At 41.1% G+C, this 23,401-nt stretch overlaps 1 protein-coding gene across 21 annotated transcripts in view; it reads right to left on the bottom strand.

The window, feature by feature from the left end:
- Nucleotides 1-3,966: 3,966 nt before the first annotated feature.
- The window catches only part of Syne1 (spectrin repeat containing nuclear envelope protein 1), a 473,610-nt gene continuing 454,175 nt past the window's right edge, over nucleotides 3,967-23,401 (bottom strand). For 19 of the 21 annotated variants that reach the window (XM_087193553.1, XM_087193559.1, XM_087193565.1 and 16 more), the window contains 9 exons: nucleotides 23,176-23,318; nucleotides 21,290-21,416; nucleotides 20,327-20,538; nucleotides 18,098-18,298; nucleotides 16,648-16,776; nucleotides 15,061-15,273; nucleotides 13,973-14,065; nucleotides 12,605-12,663; nucleotides 3,967-4,932 (listed from right to left, as the gene is read on the bottom strand). In XM_087193553.1, the coding sequence (XP_087049679.1) occupies nucleotides 4,692-4,932; nucleotides 12,605-12,663; nucleotides 13,973-14,065; nucleotides 15,061-15,273; nucleotides 16,648-16,776; nucleotides 18,098-18,298; nucleotides 20,327-20,538; nucleotides 21,290-21,416; nucleotides 23,176-23,318 (1,418 nt within the window). In that variant the 3' untranslated portion in view covers nucleotides 3,967-4,691. The remainder of the gene's footprint in view (nucleotides 4,933-12,604; nucleotides 12,664-13,972; nucleotides 14,066-15,060; nucleotides 15,274-16,647; nucleotides 16,777-18,097; nucleotides 18,299-20,326; nucleotides 20,539-21,289; nucleotides 21,417-23,175; nucleotides 23,319-23,401) is intronic. The other 2 variants (XM_087193567.1, XM_087193568.1) reach the window with 1 other exon arrangement.

Genomic DNA, 23,401 nt, shown 5'->3' with positions numbered 1-23,401 from the left:
GAACCACCAGTGATGTTGGCAGCTGGGTAGCTTCTCTTTCTGAACCCAACAGGTGCCTGAAGAATACATCCAAGAGGATGGTCTTTGGACCACGGCTCTGATAGAACTCTTCAGCTGAGAGGTCAGGTTTCTTCTGACCACATTTGGCATGACATGCAACATCTGAAGCACAGCTTACATGAGATTTTGTTTTAATACAACTTTGGCTACAGATTCAGTTCTGTTCTTACACCTGTATTAGGTAACAGGCTAAAAAGTCTGTGATTCATTTTTCTGTAACCTCCATGTTTTAATGAGTTTCATCCCAGTCCCACTTGGCTTATTCAGTTTTGGATTAAACGTTCTTGCTCAGCTGTGCTGCAGCCCCTTGCCCTGTGTTTCTTTGCCAGTCTCAACTCTCTGATGCCTTTGCCTGTTGACTGTAAGTAGCTGCTCAGCAGAGGCTGCAGGAGCCCTTGGTTAGCTCTGTTTTTTTTTTTTTTTGCTTATTCACTGGCATGAGGGTCCCCCTACAATGCAGACTGCTTCATCCTCCATGGGCTCCTGGTGGATATTGTACAGATGGTAGGGAGAGATAGTGAGAAGCCAGGACATGAAGAGTAAATATCCTTCTTGTTCAGTTTCATTCTCTCTGGGTTGCTCTAGGTATGACGATCAGACACAGTTATCACAGCATATCATTAAATCTAAAATTACAATGGCCACGCTCAGCAAAACATCTCTGCTCCCAAATTAGGCTCTCAGTGCTGAGTATGACTAAGCTGAAAATTGCCCCTCAGCTTGTAAACCACTCTACCTACCTCCGTTTCCACAGAGCAACAGTCATGATCTTCCAAAATGCATCCTGCTATAACACAAACCGATGACAAAGGAGTTAAAAAGAGAGGCAATTTGTTCTGAGAAAATAAAGCTACATCTAGTAGACTCGTCTCCCCTCCCTCTCCTAAATTAGATACTGTTTGTATTGGGTTCTCTTCCAGGTTCCTCTTTCACTTTCTTCCTCCTTTCTGGACAGAGTGGTGGAAGAAGATAGGGATTCTGCACACCACTGGCCCAACTAGGAGTGCTTTGATGGATAATTAACAAGAAGTTGTGAAGTCCTAGCTGGGACTGGACTGGAAGGGAGGCTGGAGCAGTTCCAGTCACATAGCAGGCATTTACAGGATATTGCTCTGCCCAGATCTTTTAGGACCTATCTGGCATGCACTTGGAGACTACTGTAATTGATATGCAACTTCCTGTGGATGTTTGGTGATGGTGAAAGCAGATCAGTGGGATGAAGCAAAGAACCCAACCATTGAGCCGCCCCAGGCACACCCGAACCTGCTCCTCCTGGGGCCTGCCTATCTGGCCATGACCAACTTGCATAAATCTCTCACTCCATTGTTCATTGCTTTATGATCTTTTACATGGCTTGCCAACACAGTTTTGTAACTATAATTTCATACTATTTGGTCTCAGGGTGAGGGCTATAAATCAATCTCCCTCAACCTGCTTTCTAATAGGAAATCTCAGCCTTTGGCTTGAAGAATTTCCCTCTGAGCCTTGGAAGGTGTTGCTTTTCACTTACACAAGGGAAGTTGCTGCCTCCCCATCTTCCTGAAGGCCTTATTCTTGCTCATCAGGTGTAGTTTTCCTGAAAACCTTTCTTTTCTACCTGAATCTCTTACTGCAGTGTTTTTAGATTCTAAGCCTTTGTTTTTCCATCTTTGCTCTGCAGACTTCGTTCACCTTTTCTAATAGTTCCTGTTTGCTTGTGCAGATGTCAACCCCAAGGTGTTCTTAGCCCTTCTCTTTCCAGCCTCCTTGCTCAGTTGTGCTCTTTTTCTCCATGGTCTTCCTCAGTTCCTCTCTTGTGACATCATTTCCCCTCTCCAGGGCTCAGCAGGACTCCTGGCAGTCCTTACTACAGAGACATCCAGAAATGTGAGCCTCTCCAGCTGCCATTCGGGTCTTTTTATTCTTTAAAATATCTGTCACTTCCTTGAAGCCTCTGAGGAGCGTACCTCTCTCTGTTGCTTAGGTAACTGCTGGGTGTGGACCTAGTGCCCCCTTCCCCCAAGGCACCTGAGGTTTTGAGGTCCCTGGACAGAGGTCCTGGTCTCATCTGCAACTGGTCCAGCTGTTGCATCTGGAAAAGCCTGGACCCCATTGCTTCAGTGCTCACCTTCCCTGGGGCTCCCGACTTCTTTCCCTTTCCAGTGTGAAGTCTGAAAGACTTTAATGGAAATGCATATTGTGCACTGCATCAGGTGTTTCACAGAGTTTTAGAAAGGCACATAGGAAACCATATGAGTTTTCCTATTAAATTTGGTATTTTTTTCTTTTCAGGGTCTGGGGATATAACCTAGTGGTAGAGTATATGCTGATTATGAGCAGTGGCCTGGGTTCAGTTTCAATCACTAAATCGCTCAAAATATTCTCCTCTCTGCAATATTTAACATCAGATTCTTCAATAATAAGGAATGACTACAAAGCCAGTGAACAGTCAGAGGGAAAGGAAATCCTCTGAAGACCCTCTGTGCTTGGCTTTGCAAGGATGATGCGATGTGTGACTATGTGGTGTGTTCCTTATGAATGGGGGACTTCTCGGGGTTCCTGGAGTGACAAGGAAGCCAGGGAGAGATGGGTCCTGCAGAGAGGCCCATCTCAACTGCATGCACACTCTCCAGAAGCAGGGAGATTGGACAACTTTGTCTTTTCCATAAAATAACAGTTTCCTGAGGAAGACTCCAGGGGATTTTTGAGAGGGACAGCCTGACAGTAGGATGCACAGCATATGAGCTAGAAATGCCATGTGAGCAAAGCTCTGTACAGGGAAGTCTTAAGGACAATGTAAAAGTGACCCAGAAATTGATCAGCGAGGAGCTGGCTGGTGAACTGAGTCTTTTAAGGGCTGAGAGAAGGTGTGTTGAGAATAAAAAGGTGAAGTTAAGAAAATGTAGGGCACTGCTTCTCAACAGTTAGTAGAGTTAAAAACACCCAGGAACCTATTTAAGTGGAAGTGCCCAGGCCCTGCCCTATAGATTGAAGAAGGTCTGAAGTCAGCCCAGAAATCAAAAGCTCATAAATTTCAGGATCCGCTGTTGAGATGGTTCTCAGTCTGTGTGCATCACAGAAACCACGGAAGTCAGCTCCAGCTAACTTGGTTTAGTATAAATATTTGAATTAAGAGCAAGAAATGTAAATTTGAATAGCTCTGGGAAGGTAGGGTGGTACAGGTAATGAGGGAAATTGAGGGAATAAAAGTGCAAATGGAAAACTGTCCTAATTCCTAAAGAGACAGTAGCCAATAATCCCTGCAATTCCTGCTCTGCAGAAATATGTGATCTGGTCACTTTGCTTTCCATTTCAAATGGAAGGCTGAACTCTGGCACCTCAAATTGCTAAGTGATAGATTAAAATGCCATGAGCATCCAATAATTTCATGAGCTGGCAAGGTCAGGAGGGAAAATAAAATCTTAAGTACTTATACTTGAATGACAGACTAAAATTATATTTTGACTGGTAGTAAAAAACAAACAAACACAAAAAACCCCCAAGAAAACCAGAAAGCTTTGCAGCAAAAAAGGGCTGTGAAGAAAAGAGAGCTTCAAGAAGATTCAGGTTGTTGTTGTAGACCCTTGGGACAGATTAGCGAAGGGGTCTTAGGCAGGAGATCCCGGGAGGCCCATCCACTTGGCAAATGGGAAACCAGAAGAGAGTAAGAAGTAATTCAGGAAGCAGGAATTCACAAGATCTGATTGGCTCTAGAAGGAAGAGGGAACAAGGAAACCTTCAGGTTCTTCTATGTCTAAATATATACTATCTCAAAACATCCTTTCCCTTTAAGATATACATATGTCTTGACTTCATTTATTCCACAGAAAATATAACTTAGGTTGTATTTGGCACTATTAGGATTAGTGCCTGCTTAATAGTGAAACTTAGAGTCACTTTTTAGGGGAAGAAAAAGCACAGTCAAGATATTTTATAGTATCTATAATAAATGCAAATAAATCAATACAAACAAAACTTGGCTTTAGCAAACTGTACATTACATAAATATTTTTATACTATAACATTCAACTTCTTTTTCACATAAAGCCTTCCATGATTTTATTACATCTAGTTTTTCCTTATATCTTTAAAAAAAGTGCCTTTTAGATTTACAGCTTGTGTTTCTAAAGCGGTTAGAACATCATGCCCAAAAAGAAAAAAAAAAAAAGTATAAAGAAAGCTGCCATATAAGCTCTTAAAAATTGTATGTTACAAGGCTCTAAAATCTCCTCAGCACTGATTGGTTGGTAGATTGTAGGATACTAACATGGCGCTTGGGAGGGTTGCTTCTTGGTGGACAGAGCAGCACCACGAGAAAGCTGCCCAGACAGTCTACTCAAGTCCTTGGCTATGTGTCAAATGGGCCAAAGGCCCAGAATTCACAAGTCCAGGAAACTTTGGGTGTCCATATCCAATCTCTTTAGGCTCAGACTCTCAAACAAAATTTCTTCCAGATCTTCTGTTTGTTTTCCTCCTCTCATCGTGTTTCATCCACCTCAGAAACTGTGACTTGCTCTCAGGCATATGGAAGAGGGGTAAAGCTGCCACTGAGGGCTTCTGCCAAGATTAAGATCCTCTTTGATTGTTTGGGACTGCTTCTGGGCCCATCCTCCTCATGCTACCAGCACTTTGGCAGGTGCCATCTGCTTGGTTCACAGTGGAGGAGGACCATTGGTGTATCTGAGCATGGGGTGGAATGATCTGGCAAAGTTGTTGGAGAGGGCACAACTATAGTCTTCTTCTGACATCGGTACAAGGCAGGCCAGCCCGATGATGAGCAGCAGGAGAAGCTGAAGGGGGAGAGCTGCCCGGAGGACTCGAAATAGGAAGGCTCTGCCTGATTGAGCTGGCCGCAGCTCAGAAAGGGAGGAATCGGAGCCACCTTTTGTGGACCTGAGAGAAGAAACAACAAAAATAACTCAAATAATTCCAGTACTGGATAGATGTTGCTTTTTGCTTCTGTACCTTTCTGGAAGCCAAAGGGCCATGCAAAACACAACCCAACTTGGCAGTGAGCTTCCAGCCTTCTTCAGTATGCCCAAATCATCCCCGCCTCCCGAACAATCAAAGAAAGAGTTGTTGGACACTGTGCTGACAGAAAACATACATCTGGTCAGTCAACCGAAGGTGATTAACTGGATTCAAATTCCACTCTTTCTTCTTACTTTGGTAAAACCTTTTCCATCAACAAAGGAAACTGTTCTGCACCTTTTACTAGCATAAATTAAGTAGATCTAGGCTAATTAAATGTAAATGCTTGATGCAGTATATTTTAAAGACTATCAGGAACACTGTTAGGCAAAATGTATTGTCAGAATTCTAACCAAGCATCCCATCTAGCCATCCTGGATATGTCAAAATCCATGCAGCAAGGATAAAAACAGTCCCATTCATTTTGCACAGACCCATGAGAGCTGAATATTAGAGCATACCCTGGTTTCATCTTGCAGTGGACCAGCATCTGACCCTGGCTTTAGTGGGTTCCAAAGTTGTATGAGCAAGAAATGGCAAAGGAGTCCATCTACAGAATATTGCTAGAGGATGTAGATTTTAGGCTGGTCCTGTCACTAACTCTGTGGCTTTGGGAAACTGACACCACTTGTCTGAAGAGGAAAGATTGTCATCTTGAAGGCTTTTTCTAGACTCAAAGTTCCAAGTTTTCCTATCTCACTTTTAAACAGCATATTAGAGATTAAAGAAAATGTCAGTATTCATAAGAAAGAGGTCTGGGAAATACTGAAAATTAAAGTAGGTTTTGTGTTGGGTGCTACTGATTTCCTTTGGAGTCAGCTATTAGCTTTTCTTTTTATATACTAATGGAAAAGATGAAGACAGAAACCTTACTTACAACTTGTAATTTACCTGCATAACATTACATGAGTAAAAAGAACAGCTATACCAAGAAGATACCTGGTATGAATTCCTCAATAGTTTTAATGTCTTAGTGTCACTAGGGGAAAGGACATTGAGTGTGAGATGTGGGGAAAATATGATCATATAAAAACTATCCCAGTAACTCTGTAGGTTTGGCTCTTAAGAAAACACTATTATTTGTAGCTTTCTTATTAGTTATTAATTTCTGAAGACAGATTACTCTAGTATCAGTGGGGGAGGTGGTGTGGTGCCTGAGAAAATATAATCTCCTTAAAAAGGGAACAGAGGGACTATTTAAAACTCTTATTAAACCATCAAGAAACATGACAAACTAGTTCTCCAGGAGTTTCAAACAGGCCTGTGCTACATGGTATTTCTAGCACAGGTCTTGTAGTGTAAAGAAAAACCAAAAATCACTGCCCTTAAATTAGAACCATAATGCTTTGTCTGAAGTCTACAACTAAGAACAGTATAACCCTGAACAACTCACTTCAATTCTATGTGCCAACTTCTTTACTGACCTCTTCAAATTAGGCTAGATGGTCTTCTGACTTTTCAGTCTCACATCTTACATGATTTCAGACTTATAATAATTCGTCAATGTAAACAGTCTCACGAGAGGGGTCACAAGAGTTCAATCACCATCTAGTGGCCAAATTGCTTAACTGCTCTAGTGCTAAGCCCAGTGAGTTACTCCTAATGAGCTGAATGGGGGTGGTGGTGGTGGTGGTGTCTATTTTGTGGAAATATAATGAATTAACAGAACTATATACCTTTTTAATGGAAGGGGAAAATAGAAACTTCTCAAGTTGTCTAATTATAAAATATTCATGTTGAGATAGGGCCTTAGAGGGAGCTAATCCACCTCCTAATTTTGTAGATAAGTAGCTAAGGACAGTTAACATTTATTCTTCAGATTGCTAGGCAACACTCTAAGCATTTATCTTGGGCTCTCTCACTTAATCCCCACAACAGACCTCTGAGGTGTGTGCTTATTAGCTTCATTTTATACACAATAAAAAGGAGGTTCAGAGAATCAAGGGACTGGCTCAGGTTTCCATGCCTAGCAAGTGGCAGAATTAAAACTTCAACCCTGGGACTTCACCTACTAGAACTTGGGCTTTATTGATAGCTAAATGATTTGCCTCAAATCCCTCAAATAAAGGAAAAGCTCTATCTGGGACTCAGACCTCCAAAAGCCCTGCCTGCCCAGCATACTCTCGACTTTCTCACCATCTGTTGGCTGGTGATATAAATGACATGTCCTGCTGGTCGTGTCTGTCTAGGTACTTCACAAGTAGACGCAAAGAAGAGAATATTTGCATCCTACAATATTGGAAATGGCTTTCTTGTGTCTAGAATAAATGGGTCCAGCCATAAAACCTTACGGTATCACAGTGACCATCAAATCAGTGTTTTAGACATGAGGACATCTTGTTTCCAAGCCACTGCACAATCATAGACAACTATATTAGTCTCTCTGTCCTTCCGTTTTCTTATTTGCAAAGAAGGAGGATGCCTTAATATCCTACAATCATTTTTGCTCTCACAGTTTATGATTCAATGGTTTGCTTCAGTGTCATGAGAAGGGTGGGACAGGCTACCTGCAAACTGTGAAGTGAGGTTTTCTTCAGTGTATCCTTTGGTGGATGTGAAAATATGCCTTGGTAGCAACACTCACCGCCTGCTGCTGGATGAGTTGTAACAGAATGACAGAAGAGAGCTCTACATTTCTTCATACTAAATATCTGACTCATTTTCCTCAGGAGACACGAAGGACTTTAGTGATGGGAAGATGTATGCATGTAAGTGACGATGTAATCCAGAGCCAAATAGCCCCTCTGTCAATTATTAGCATCTCTGAGAAATTAGGCCAAAGATCAAGATCAAAACAAATGCGGCACATTGACTAGTTCTTTCCTGAGAAGAACCAGAAAGGTCACCATTTTTTGGAACAGGGGGTCACATGTTACAGAGCCTTCTGAAGGACATGGCACATTTAACAGCATCAGAGCTTTCTTTATTAAAATTTAATTGGTGCATGGTTTCTAATACTGAAGAAAGCCAACCTAGGGAGAAGTAATGGGCTGAGGTAGGGACAAAAAGAACACACAGTACTTAGTGACTGTTCATGCAGTTTACTGCTCTTGAAAATGTCCAGTCTACCTACTGAAATAAACACTCACCCACTGGAGTAACTACCAGAGTTTCAACATGCCCAGATTTGCCTCTACTTCAAGATGACTCTGTTCCAGGAAGTTAATGATCTCAGAGTAAAATGGTACTTTAATATTTATCTGTTGAATTAAAATCACCTAAGTTTCAAGGGTCTTGGGAAAGAACAAAGGCAACATGTTGACTAGATCCTGATCATTCGCCACTGGCCACAAACACCTGCCAATTCAGACTGTGCGCACTTTCTCAAAGAACATCATCAATGAAGATATCTTAGGTGCCCAGAAAAAAGTGCATATTTTCTACAAACAAGTATCTCCTTATTTCTCTCATTTTTCTCACTCTTTCAAATTTCTGGTTTGTTGCCAGGAGTGTCACTCTTCCAAAGTACAAACCTGTGGTGTGTATGTAATAACACACTACAAAAAAGAAATACCTATGGTAAAGATATGGGAGAAGTCAGAAAACTTGCATGCAGTGTGACTCACTTTGAAATTCTAGGTATTCAAGGAAAACATGAGTTAATTCTAGGCAGACATCATTTAAAGCCAAACTTGCAAATCATTTTGTTACTTGTTAGCCAACACTTCCAGTATAGCAGTAGTATTGTTCAAAAATTTATTGTTCAAAAGTAATTTAGGTTGCCTTAGATCTTTTTTTTTTTTTTTTTTTTGGTACCAGGGATCAAACTCTGGTCCTTGCGCTTGCGCAGCAGGTGGCGAAATCACTGAGCTAAATCCCCGGCCCAAGGCTGTCTTAGATCTTGCACCTGCTCTCATAGTCTTTGAGAGCCATTGTTCCCTGGACATGTGGCTCAGAAGAAAAGTTTCTAGAATCAGTTTAGGACTCGAGGCTTCTCCTATCCCAAATCAAACATGCTGGCTGGCACTACACTACCTTGGGCAACCTGCGGTCCTGTTGTTTGAGCTCTCCTGCCCATGTATGGCTCTTCAGTAGAGTAGTTAACAAGGAAAGCACACCCAAAATCTTCATGCCTTTAATCTCTGGTGTCTTCTTCTATAAACTGGGGCATATAGCCAGTTTGGAGGTGGGTAAATGAAGTAACATACGTGCAGTGCTTTGCATGGTGCTTGGAACACATTAAGCACTAAATAAATGTCAGCGACTTGTCATTATTAACTGTATAATTATACAGGGGTGTGCTGACTTCTGCTCCCAGGGGTTGGCTGGCTTCAGTCTCTTTTCCCAGGGAAGTATTCCTGTTTTCCTAACAGTGTTTTCAAAGATGTGGCAAATTTCCTAGACTGCCTGACTTATTCCCCAAGAACACTGGAAAGGCTTTCCTGGAAAAGGCAAGAGACCTATTGTAGCCTTACCCTGCTGCTGCCCTCAGGGTATGTGGGCAGCTTGCCTTCCAGAGGAAACTGCTCTGTGCCCAGGCCTTTGAATGCCTGGAATAAATAGATCCCTAGGAAGAGCCTGAAACAAAAGATCTGAAAACAAATTACACAAGACCCTGAATAGCATTTACAGGAGTCTTTAGTAAACATGCAAAAAGCCTGCTGGCTTGCTTAAATATATTTGACTACTTCAAATGGATTTTAAAATGAGGCCTTTGCTCCCTCCCTCTCAGTGTTTCAGCCAGATGTTTCATTCCATCTTAGTTCTCTGTGCAGAGGTGCCAAAGGCTAACAGTGTCCAGGGCAATTCTGCATTTTACAATTCCCTGCTTTAGAATGAAGCTATCCTTCACTCAATACAGACTACAGAGCAATTATTCCTCTGTCTTGTTGAAAATTGGAGTGAAGCTTCTCATTTGTCAACTTCAAGTCATCTAGAGCATAGTTTAAAAGAGTTTTTGATGGCAGGATTGGAAACTTTTAAGTCAAATGTAGGAGAAAAAAAAAGAACCACAAGCATTGCTTTGAAAGTATGCTTCTAAAATAGGTCTCCTCACAAGTAAAACAATAATATTACAAATTATTATGAATATGTGTGCAGATCTTTTCAATTTCTTATAATTTCAAGAAGTTCTGGGAAGCTCCTTGTAATTGACTTAAGGAGTCTCTGGGTTCTGATACATTGCTAGTCTTTCAATGAAAGAAGGCAGATTAGGGCTGGGGATTTAGCACAGTGGTTTCACTACCTGCTGCGCAAGCGCAAGGACCAGAGTTTGACCCCGGGTACCAAAAAAAAAAAAAAAAAAAAGAAAAAGAAAAAGAAAAGAAAGAAGGCAGATTATATTAATTCGGTAGGGCTCCAGCCTAAGCATAGTGAATGGTCACTGACCTCTGTCCTCAATCCATATGTAAATGTATAACTAAACAAAGACAGAATTGGCATCAAATCAAACTGAAGTATGTAATAGGCTAGTTTACTACTAATGCCTGACTTTAAACAACAGAAAACGTGTTGTAAGCGCTCCCTTCAAACTGGTACACTATCTTTTCCAACTCAGCCTCTTCCCTTTGCAGAAAAAAAATTGTGTCTAAAATGTTCTCATTACAGATATCTGAAGGCAACATTCTAAACTCCTGTGTTTTTCCAGTAACCTTTCAGATTTGCTGGACCAGTGCAAGATCAAACACAAGCTGTCTCAAGTCACAACGTAAAAGGACACGGTGACAGCTTGGATAGTGACTGAAATTCATTCTCCCCTCAGGAGCTTTGGCATTTTATTGTCAGGGTTGCGTGCACCCAACCCAAGGTGCTAAGGAGCTACAAAGCCCAAAAATGTTCAACCACAACCTGTCTGCCATGGTGTTTGATGAAGTTTGTCATTCACATGAAGATTATTTACATTCCATCCCCTCCTGAGTAGAGAAGGGAGCATTGTGCTGGACACTCAGGAAGATGTTAATCAACAGTGCTGGACAGAGCAGAGCTGAAAGGCACCTTGGGGATGTCACAGTGAGAATGTGGCTGGCCCAGCTGCAGAGCTCTGTTAGGAAGCAAGTGGAAGCACTTGTTGCCCAAAGAAATGATGCCTTTAACGTTCTCAGAAGATCTGTGTGGCTGACTTAGATAATTGGGGAAGCAAATAGATGGAATCTCTGGGAACCGAGAGGTGATTACTACTGGTGTTGCCCAAGAGCATAATAGCTTTTCCTCTTCTCATCACCAGCATTTGTATTAACCGAAGACTTGTTCTCTGGTTTCCTCAAAGGAATCCTATGGGGATACTGTTCATCTCTGCTCATGGCACACCAGCAATGTGGAAGTTAAAAGAGGGATTATATGGCCCAATGACTTGTCTGTGGTGACCAGTTGTCTTTTCTTGTAGGGGTTAAGAAGACTACAGAGCAGCCACAGATGTCCATTATTATCTCCCACAGTCCCTGGAAGTTTTCCCTCTATATTTCATTATTGCTAGTTTGTTACGGACAGAAATAAAAACTTACAAAATTGTCCTCAAACCAAAAGGAAAGGAAAAAAACCCCATAGTAAATGGAGGCTTAAAATCAGAAAGCATATCAAAATACATTCTGCATTACTTCAGCTGAATGGGAATTACTCAATAGAATAGTCAGTCCTTTCAGCACACAGATGGAAAACTAAAACTATTACCCAGGGTTGTTTACAGTTCTACATTTCCTCATCCCCACCCTCCTTCCAGGAATTTAGAGCCCTGCTCAGCAATGGTAAGTTTCCAGAGGGTCAGATATTTTCACAGTGAACTGCTTGGGATTGGAATGAAAAACCAGCTTCGAGAGCAGCATTTTTCATTTTAAAGTAAAACTTTTCTGGGGAAACATGAACTGATTGGTGGAAGGGCAAGGGAGCACAGACACCACATCAACAACAGAGAAGGCAAAGCACTGCTAACTGCAGAAATGAGGGTCTCAGAGGCAAGGTGTGGAGCACAGAGCGCAGCTGGGAGGTGGCCCTCTGGAGGTCACTGGGCAGGGCATGGACTGCTCTTGGGTCCGGAGTGAAAGAGCTTGCTTAGTGTGAGGAAGGTGAGTGACTGAGTGTGCTGGCTGAAGAGGAATTTTAGGCCAAGCAGAAGAGAGAAGGTGCTTATAAATTTTAAATGAAGAACAACCAATTAGGACTTGCTGTTTTGAGAATCCAAAACCCACAATCTGGATAAAACAGAAAGATAAAATAAAAAGCTGGGGATGTTAGTATATTTTATGCAGATTTGTGGGTTCTGTGAATGGTAAAATAATTCATTGCTTGATTACCTGTCTCATTGTAAAATCTAGAAAGAAAGAGGATGATAAAAGTCTGCCATGAATCAAATGGCAGTCGTGCTGCTGGCTCGATTGAATCCATACAAACGCACAGAGTGAACTTTGATGAAAAAGACTGAATGAGCTATGTGCAGTTAAACGAAATTTTGGTGGGGTCCAAATATTTTATGCTCTGAGTTTTATTCGTGCTTTCCATTTAGAAACATCTTTTCCAATCGACTAGGAAAGAGTGTGGGTTGTAATGAGTAATTTCACAATTACCCTGAGGCAGACCAGATGCAGGCCTCCCTAAATCATGGACAATTTTCATCATCCTCTTGGGATTCTAGAACAGTGTGGAAACCAGGAGAACAAGGTACCTGCTATTTGGACTGCTGACAGAGGGTCCAGGCTGTGAGACACTACATTTGCCTCGTGGCTGTTTGCAATGAACAGGGGTAAAGAAAGAAGAATGTTCAGTCCAGGCAAATAAAGACAAGCTACTGATGAAAATTAAACTAAAAGTGTAGCAAAGGAAAAACAAATCAAATGAAATGATCAGTATTCATGAATCAAGGAAACTGGCTTTTCTTTTACTACAGAAGTAAAATAAATTCACATCTACATTATTAATAACAAATAAATATAAATTGTGCTCCTGGAGTTCACACAACAGTGGGCACAGTTTGCCCCATTTTTCACTCTATGCTACTTAAGTGTATTTCCTGGTAATAAATATAAAATTAACTTTATTCATGTTTTTCACTTTTTAGAACACTAAAGCAATATTAAATATTTTGGTAGTAATAAAGTTATTATTTTGCAAGAAGAAGCACAAGAAGTTACACATTCTAGTTAAATAAAGTCTAAAATTTGAATAGAAAAGCCAGTATTCCTTAACATTCTTAAACTAGGATCTATAGGAAACTAGTGAATGTAGTAAAAAAACAATCCTAAAAAGCATAATACATTTATCAGCATAGAACATAAGTGTATATAACAAAAATGTGCATGTGAAACCATTACTTATAAAAACTAAAGAAAAACAGAATGAATAAAATCATAAAGCCAGACCAAAAAATAACAAAACAAAACAAAAAAAAAACCAAGCTTCTAATTACACAGAGAAATCAAGGTATAGAGGGTAGCAGGGCCAAATTTGTCTTCCCATCCTCACTGTGTGGCTGTGAGGCAGGCCTGTCACCAGCCTCGTGGCCTAGGTGGGTGGGTTTGAGCTGGTGCCACGTTAGGGCCCCAAACCTTCAAGACCACTACTCACAAGCCTCTTTGGTTGAAGGTCAGTAGAATCTCCACTTGTCTCATCAATTCAGTGGGCTCATGGAACATTCAGTCCGCCCACTGTGGCCCAGGCACTTCTGGATGTGGTGCCTGCCTTTGTTAGGTGGACATGGTGGTGGTGGTTTGAAGGAAGGAACCCCCAAAGGGACACATGAGCAGCATTCTTGAAATGGCCATGTCAGCAAGAAAAGTAATTTTTCTTCCCACATACCAGCCACATGTTGAGCCCTGATTCTTTTAAAGAACAGAATTGCTCTTGTCCATTCCTGAGCACATGCTGGAAGGGCACATGGTTTAGGGGCTGAGGGAACAGCTCTACACTAGTGACAGCCCTCTCCTGCCTGGGGACTCCTGTTCTGAACCAGTGGATCCCATCAGAAGGCAAAAATACGGTCACTTCTTGGTGTTTGCGCCCATGGGCTACCTGATAATGACCAGTGCAAAGTTACCGGTTTCTGTTTGTTGGGGGTGCTTCTTCCTGATGTAGGACTCACGGATCCTGAGGTGTCCAGTTCATCAGCAGAAGACCAGGAAGACAAATCCTATGGAGGAAAAAAATTCTTCTGACAACTCCGTGACCCAGAGCCATGGGAAGTCTACATGCACAGTGTATTTCCCATTCATCTGTACATTCTCACCAGGCAAATTAGATCCCTGGGAAGAATGGAATCAGACAGCTGTAAGGACAAAAGGAAATTCTTCTAGTGTGTTGGGATTTCCTGGCTGTAAGTTTGCCCCTTCTGGAAGATATAGCTATAGGTTTTTTTATTGCACTTTTATTCTTTTTGGGTGACATGGATGTGAATGATATAGGCTCAGGAGGTAACGAGAGCTGTCTGATGCCTTAGGTCCCAAGGCAAGCAATAAACCAATTTGTCTAAGTTAGAACAAATGATAGCCATTCAGCAGACTCTCTTGCAGAATTGGAGAAACTGTGCTATTTTGGGTAGTGCTGCTGTTCAGTGTCGATGCCTCCATTATATGCTTATAAGAGGACACAGCACTGTGTGTTCCTGACAGGATTTCACAGTGGAATGTCTGAGATCTTAGTGAGCATTGCTGGGTATGGAAAATCAACAATACTACCATAATATAGTATACTTAAGAAAAAAATATAAAAAAGAAATGAACAGTGGATTATTGTCTATGGACTAATTACAGTACACATAAGGAGAATGCATGCCTTGTGTGCTTTGAATACAAAGCTCATCCGCAATGTTTGGTTTGTGCTGATGTGGCTGTGTAACTGAAAATGTGTGAGCCCTTAAATAAACAGGGTGAAATAAAATGCCACAGCAGTGATATCAGTAGAGCTGGCAGCAACAATTACAAGAGATCTTTTGAATTTAATAGAATCAAAAGCAGTGTCTTGTTGTAGAGGTTTACAAGTCTGCTGTTTTTATTTTGAGAGAGGATAGAGGAGCAGTGATGAAGAGTGGACACTCAATCTGAAAGTGCTGCATTAGAAGGCTTTGGTGAAGCAGTGCTTCCCACTCTTGTGAGAAATGTGACACTGTGATGCCTGGTGAGGACTTACCTGCTGACTGCTTGACATGTCCAATAACTTCTCCAGATCTTTGATGTGACGACTGACCTCCTTCAGGAGAAGTTTGAGCCGGTTTCCAATGACATGAACTTTTTCTTTGGCTTCTAAACAGTCAGTGCCTTCAGCATTGACCAGGAGTTGGCAAGACATGTCTTGCAGTGAGGCCACTTTGAGTTGGGACTCCAACAGCTCACGCCTTATTTGCTATGTATAGAAGAGGAAATTTTTTTTTCTAAGAATCTCTGATGGACAATATTCTCAAAGTAGAGAATTATACCTGAGCACCAGAATGCGGTGTGTACTCAGAATGGTGCTGCAGCCTGGTTATGGGAACTGGGGGCTGTGTTCTCATCCTATCTCGGTCAGAAAACAAAAATAAACACAAATGCAAAAAAACTCTGAAGGACCTCTGAACTTTTCTGATCTCAGTTTTCTCATTTGATGCCTGTTTCACAGTATCATCAGGTCTATTGTGGACAGTGTATGTGAAGGTGTATTTAAAATGTGAAGTACTGTGCAAATGAGATATAAGATCATCTGTTGAGTAGAAAAATAAAACATTAACATCCAAATACAGCAAAACTCAAGTATGTCGAAGTGTGCTCTGATACCTAGTTGGAATTTTAAAAAAAGATGTAGCGTGAGTCATCATTCATAGCTTAATGCCAGAAGTCAAAGTTGAGTAAAAATACAGTTGCATAGTTATTTCCTCTTGGCTTCTAAGACACTTATGGTACTGAATTAAAAGCAGCCAATTCTATAATTTAGGTTAGTGACTCTTAAATGTTAAGACATAACATTTTAAAAATATAGAAAGCTACAAAATACAAAGCATTTTCTCCCTAATGGAACTCAAATATGTTTCCTTATCATCTATAAAAAAATCACTTAAATCCATCAAACTTTATATTGTCCAAGATCCTTGTATAAAAACCTATGCAGTAAATTTTGATTTCAATATAGTCCTAGAAACAGTTTCATGCTTTTGTTTTTTTGGACTGGGGTACCTGGCTCTTTATAATTTCTTTTGAATTTTAAAACAGGGACTCACTAAGTCACTAAGTTCCTCAGGTTGGGGTCAAACTTGTGATCCTTCTGCCTTAGTCTCCCAGTGTGCTGGGATTACAGATCTGCAACCACACTTGGCAGTTTCTTGCTTCTTGGGAACTGGTATGCACTGTTGTTGTCAGGTGATGATGATAGGCCAACTTATTGTGTTTCCCTTTTGCTTTTCTTTCAGAAAATTTGGTGCAAAGTTTCATGTTTCAGATGGTATATTTAATTCCTCTAATAAAGACTTAACTGTCCCCACTTTAATAGCTACCAAATATCCTTTAGGCACATGGATATAATATATAAAGTTTAAGTGAAAAATAAGCCCAATTTACCAAAAAGCTGCCTTACCAAACACAAGCTAATTGAGAATAAGGACTTCTTTACAGTAATATAACTAAGCAATGGCTGTTTGCCTCTTGTTTCACAATGACTAAACACCATGAGAGTTAACTTAGAGACTTAGGTTAGAGTATAAAATTACGCACCACTCTGAAAGTAGCTAGAGACTGTCCATATTCTTACCATCAGCTGCTTGTGATGATCCTGGAGGATCTCAGCATCGAGGTGAGAATCGACAGGGACAATTTCATTTTTCCTCCTGTCAATATTCTCCAGCATAAGAAGTAAACCATGGCTCATTTCATGGAAATCCTACAAAAAAGAGATGAAGCATAAAATAACCATGGGTAATAAAATTTTCCAGAATACATTTGCATTCTTCAATTGCTACCATTGGGAAACACATGTGGCCAACAACATGCCTCCTTTCTTAGAAGACCCTCGTGCTGTAGTAGGTATCTGACCAAGTTGATCTTCTTACTAAAAGCATCTCATTTATTACTTGGGGGGGGTGGTTAGACATGAAGTTGGTATCAAAATACTTAATTTTCAAAAAGAAGGGTAGTGCTGATAGTTTGGAAGGAATGGAGCCTCCTCTTGTCTTTTCTCTGTGTATTCAAATTTCCTCATCTTCTAAGCCCTGGGCCCAATCTTACGTCCCCTTCACTCTTGCACTTGTTCATTTATTCAACACTGATGAGGTGTGATCAAACGTGGTGAATACTGAAATTTTAAAAAATTATTACAGTAAAAGATATACTGTCACTAATCTGCCCCAGAATACTTCCTATTACTTCAAGCACACTTATCCCATTGTTTTTGCCACCTTTTGATGCAGTTCTAGAAGTCCTCTTTTGTGAGTGTCCTTAGCTGTGCTGCCCTGACTGCCCTGATATCCGGATCAATTCCAAACATTTACCTTTCATGATCATTTTGACTTTAGGGAAAATCTAGAAGTCTCACTCACAGTACCAGATCCAGTAAATAAGGTGGGTAAGGTCACACTGTAATGCTTTTATTTGACAGAAATCACTGTAAATGTTTTTAATCAGTTCAGGACATCAAGGTAGTCATGACAGCACAACTACACACACTCACAAATTAAGACTTCCAGAACTGTATCAGAAAGTGTCAAGAGTGATGGGATAAGTGTGTTCGAGGTAAGGAGAAGTATGGGGGTTAGGGGGATTAGTGGCAATATGTCTTTTACTGCAATAATTTAAAATATTAAACATACAGCATATTTTTATCACAACTTGTAGTTACTGAAGATCCCCTGTGGGCAAGGTGCTGTGGTAAGAGTGGATGTAATGGGGAAACAACAGCCTAGGTACCTGCTTTCAAATCCTCATTGTCACATTGTGCTTAGAATATGACCCAAACTCTTCGCCAGGACCTAAATGCTCTGTGTATCTGAGACAGATGAGGGGAGTAGTATTTTTTTTAAACTGGACAGATGATGAGATATAGAATCTTTGAATTCTGGTTAGATGTACAGATTCTCCAGTAAAACGAAAAGCTCAGGAACATAGTTAATCTCACTCAAATATTCATTTGGGGGAGCAATTGTATCCCTCAAATAACAGCGATAGTGTTTGGCTCCAAGTCTTCACCTGCCCAAAGCCCCACTGACCTGGCATTGCATCAGTGCGTCCTGGAGCAGACCCCGCCAGTCCTCCAGCAAAGAGCACACCCGGTCCCAGCGCCCATTCATCTGGGACAAGCGGTCCTGTAGGTCCCGGCTCTCCTTACTGTCAGCCTGAGTGAACTCAGAGCTGCAGAGGTTGATGGAGAGGATGATCGCTTTGCGGTGGTCCACAGCTTTCTGGAGCTCCTAAAAGAGAAAGAAACAATTAAAGGCCATAATGATAAAACATTTGTTTCAAAAGTAGTTGAAGACCCTTGAAAGTGTTCCACTCAAATGAAAAGGTCCATTAATTGAAATTGCCCTTAAGAGGAAGGCTCTGTAAGAGACGGCGGGTGCACATCACTGGCGGTGATGCTGTGATGAGAAGAAATCAGCTGGGTGACATTTGACAACAGGGAAGGATCAAGAAAAATATGGTGTAGAATAAAAAAGTCCAAACAGAATGGTATGTGGAACCCAACATAGCAGTCACAGCACAACACAAACCCGGTTCCAATAGTTTTAAGCACCAGAATATCTGCTTTTATTTTCTCATGGAATAATCCTAATTCATCAGACCAACGGTATGCCAACTTGTGTGCATAAGTAAGAAGTGGTGAATTTAAGAAGGCAGATTCCAGGCCCTGGGGCTCCAGTGTTCTTAATCTGTGGGCACAGTGGCCCCCAGGCCAAGGACACTGCCTAATCACAGGCCACATTCTTGTGTGGGGAAGAGAATGAGTTGGGCATCTCATGAGCTAATCAGTTTAGTTTGATTTCACAAAATTATTGACAGATTTTTCGTTTTGTGCATTTCCAAAATGTCCATAACTCGATTCCAAGAATGTGTCCACATAACTGTGTATTCATTTTTGAGTATTTTTTAATATTTAAATATCCGCAGATAGGGCAAGAAATCCTGGAAATCACATTTACCCAGGCTGCATTTTCTTGTAATTTCTCACTAGTTCTGTTACACTCCCAACTTGAATTAAATTTTCACTTTTCAATGGGTTCTTAACATGCTGTACTATAGATTCAACCATGAAGGCAGCAAATCAAGAGATATTATAGAAAGTACTTGGTTCTTCCACAGACTCATTCACAGAGAACATAGACAGGAAGGACCAGGAACAGAGAAGAGGAGGGCCGCTTTTCCTTACTGTGAGGGCTGACTTCCAAGGTCTTACTTCCTTGCTCTCATCCTGCTGAGCTCTCAGATTCTGCCCTGCACTTGTGTTAGCAACTTTTAAGGAATTTGGTTATAAAGCAAGGCTGCCCAACTAATTTAGAGAGACTACAGAAAAATGCATTGCATTATGCAAATTCTATAAATTGTAGCTCCCTCCCAGTGCTTTGTCCAGAAATTCATGGGGCTGGTGCAGAGACTTTTCTAAAAGATACAACTGTGGAAATACCTGTGGGAAAGACTGATTTCTGTCTCTGAAAATTTAAAATAAAACAAAATAACTCCCCAAAAGCAAGCCACAAAAACATCATCGCAAAATAAATAGCATGTACTAAAGTCACAGAAACACAGGAGCAGCACATGTAGTTCTGAGTCCAGAGGTCCAGGGTAGCTACACTCTGAGGAGGAGCATACTAAGCACATCTTGCAGAAACAGCTCTCAGTCCATGGGTTCTCACCAGTTTCCACACATGAGTGCAATTCAATAGCTGGGCTAAGAAGGATTGTTAAGATCCAGGGCTGGAGTGAAGGGGTGTTACACTACACACAGGCCAAAATCAAAGGCAAATGGCAGGTATATTTTGGAAGTTTTTCTAATATGAGAAGATCAAATGATATGACCAAGTTTCCCACAAATTCACACAGACATGGTCTTTGAAAGGATTTCTTTCCAGTTTTAATAGAGATGTGCAATACTCTGCTCATCCTTGTATTTATCTTACAAAGAGATTAGCTAGGTCACCAAGGTGCCTGGACTTTTCATGAAACTAACTGATCATTTCACAAAATGCAAATTTGCTAAATTACATGTGATTATTTACATGGCAAGGAGCCCTACAATGTGGTCTACCTCCCTGCCCTTCTAAACCATCTTAGAACACACTTGGACTTTGGATGGCTGTGGGAGAGGCGCATTCTTGTTGTTTTATTGGACACCTTCCCTGCTGCTCTGTGAGGTAAATCCTTTCAAGCAAGAAGTTTCTGAACAAGTGCTACACGGGGCAGCTTTCTCTTTGGCCTCTATGGGACAGGCAAAGGTCAGCCACCTTGAGCTTTTTGATCTGAAGCTCGATCGTCTGGATGTCTGTGCTGAGCTCCAGGCACTGGAGTTGTTCCAGTTCCTCCTCTGTCTCCCCGAGCCAGGCCCAGATGTTATTCAAGTCTGAGTTGAACTGTTGCCATTTCTGCAGGTTCTGTTTCATCCTCAACTCCTTGCTCAGGGCCTGGGCCTGGAGGAGCTCCCATCGGTCAATCACACCTGGAGGGACAGGCACAGAAGAGTGAAGAGTTTTCTCCAGCTGGGAAATGCTTTAAAAACACACTGGTGGCTAACTTTAAAGAGCAACAGAATTTGGTGCAGGGGTGAACACCTATAATCCCAGCACAGAGGGAAGCTGAGGCAGGAGGACAGCAAGTTTGAGTCTTACCTGGGAAACTTAGCAAAACCCCGCTTCAAAATAAAAATGTTTAAACACAAAAACAAAAACAAAAAGAGGTTAGGGATGTAGCTTAGTGTAAAGGCCTTGGGTTCAGTCCCCAGTAATGGGGGAAAAAAACAACAGAATGAACAGTAACCCACCGGATATTATTGCTGTCATGTGTAAATAACAGCCAAATGAGTACAGAGGCTTTGTTTTCCTACTCACTTTTCTAATGAGAATGGAGTTTAAAAATAGCTGTGAGGAACTTTATGAAGTAATAAGCAGCCATGTGGCTGAAGATATTATTCCATTCTTGGTTCTTTTCTACAATAGGATGCTGAATGGACACATATAAAAAGCTGACTCCATTCACTAGAGACAGTGCATTAAAATAAATGGAACATAAGAAAGACCACTGTGATGCGCTCCTCCTCCCTCCTCTGTCATGGGAGATTCTTTGATGGTGGCAAGAGGGTCCCAGGATCGAACCCCCTAGAAGGAGATGAAGCAGCACAGTGGGAGCTGGGTGGGACAAAGTGCTTCAGGATCTTACAGTTTACTTTCTTCAACTGCAAATGATGCACTCACCAGCGGTCTGGGTCTCAGTACTGTTCAAGTTAACAAAGCCAGGAAAGTTCTCCTCTTCCTCCTTCAGCTTGTGCTCCAGTTTCCTCACTGAATCTATACTGCCGCTGCACTCAGCCAGCAGTTTCATCTGTTAGACATGAGAAACAGCCCCCATCACCAAAATTCCCACAGGGCAAGAGCCTCCAGGAGGACATTTCTGCAGCTGCTTGGCAGACTGGTGGCTGTGTTGTACCCATCTGTGCCACTCTACCAAAAATAAGCTCTGCTCTCTCAACAGGTGATGTGCATTCACAAACACAAAGAGCAAAGCCTTGAAGTTATACTTTGCATACAGGGCTGGCATGGGAAGCCCTCAAAACTTCCTTTAAATTCACAAATCAAAACAGATTAAACCAGTCTAGGATGGAAATCTCAGAGCCTTCAGCCGGTAAGGCAATATTTAATTTTTGGCAAGTTGCTCCCTCTTCCTCTTTCTTAAATTGAAATGTGGAAACATTACTATTACCACAGATCTCACGGGAACATTTCTGCATTGAACTACTTAAAAGCATAAAGCAATACTAATGCCAGCTGTTTTAGGAGGAAATTTAAACAAGGTATACTAGGTATCAAGGGAAAAAAACTTACAAATCCATTTCTAATATCTTCTGCAGAATTCCAAGATAAAAGAATAAATCATTTTAAGGCATTTCTGCATGTGGACCATGCATTGTATTATCTCTCAAACCCTTCAATAGATCACAATGTTACTGAGTTACTTTGATGACTTTTGATGAAGGTTTAGTATAATCTCAATGCTGTAAGCATGGTCATCATTAAATTATATTAAAATTATACTAAAATTTTAAAAAGAGGCTTTACAATAACCTCTAGAAGTAATCATGAAAATATTAATGTCAACATATATAGCTAGAATAGCTCTCTTCCCTGACTTCAAAAAAAAAGTACCTATAAATTATGATTAGACCATGGGAGATCAACTTTTCTTTCCTTTTACTAAGAATCCATTTGGATGTGAAAGAAGACATTGGACAGGGAAGAGATTTACTTTAAAATTCTCTTGCTTAAATATGTGTAGGAAACAGATACAGGAACTTCTCTGAAGACAACTTACCAGGGTCAGTGACTAGAATAGGATGAATAAAGTTCTGATAGACTATCACACATAGCTAATAGCTCCTCAAACAGAATTGGTAATATACATAACTCTTTGCTGTCTTACCCCCAGTCCCTCTCATCAGATTTGTTTACTTTGGAATGAGGAACACAGGACAGGGCAGTGCTCAGCGGGAGAGTACTTGCCTAGAGAGCAAGGCTCTGGTTCCATCCTCAGCACCGTAAACCAAAAAACCAAACCAAACCAAAACAAACAAAATAAAACAAAGTAAAACAAAACAAACAAAAAACCTAAACCAAAGCAAAACAAAACCCCAGAGGATTCTAAAATATTTCCAAGGTCAATAAGTGAATTGAAAACCTAGGAAGGGAGCTAAAAAAAAGTCCATGTTTAGTAATCTATTAGCCAAAGTCTGCCGCTTCAAGGATAGCTTTGGCCAAAAATTATTAGTTGAATTTGGAAAAATGCCTAATGACCTTTTGGAAGCCAAAGCATTTTGTTGCACTCAAATAAATGGATCTCAGTAAGTGCTTAGAATAAAGGAACACACTGGTCATTACAATGGGCTCCAGGGCCTGGAAACAGAGCAGTTGTACTCAAATGGTAACTTTAAACAACAGGGCTTTGTTTTGCACATCCATGTCCCTGAGTTCAAGGGCACCGCTCTGTTTGGGGACGTCATAAATCCTTCATGCTGCAGATGGACTGTTCTTCATCACAAAATTGTGATCCAGGTATAGGTTGGGTGTGGGCTGCTCAGGAGACTCACATAGCCTTTGTAGCTGGAGTCCAGCTCTGGCCCCGTGGGAGTTTTACTGCGCAGGACATTTTCAGTTTGCTGCATATGGAAGCGGCTGTCATCCAGGGCTTTGTCCAGTTGTTGGATCTGTGACTCCAAGGTGCTGTGATGTCCTGCAGTGCCAACCATAAGAATCTTTACTGCCCATACTGTTCATACTGTTATTTCAAGATTGACATTCAAGAATTTCAGAAAT

This window comes from Heterocephalus glaber, unplaced genomic scaffold (assembly GCF_053883595.1).
Source record: "Heterocephalus glaber isolate CG9 unplaced genomic scaffold, H.glaber_assembly_v1.0 deba00001593, whole genome shotgun sequence".
Classification (NCBI taxonomy): domain Eukaryota; kingdom Metazoa; phylum Chordata; class Mammalia; order Rodentia; family Bathyergidae; genus Heterocephalus; species Heterocephalus glaber.
The sequence above is the reverse complement of the archived record's forward strand: the minus strand, read 5'-3'. Positions and strand labels throughout refer to the sequence as shown.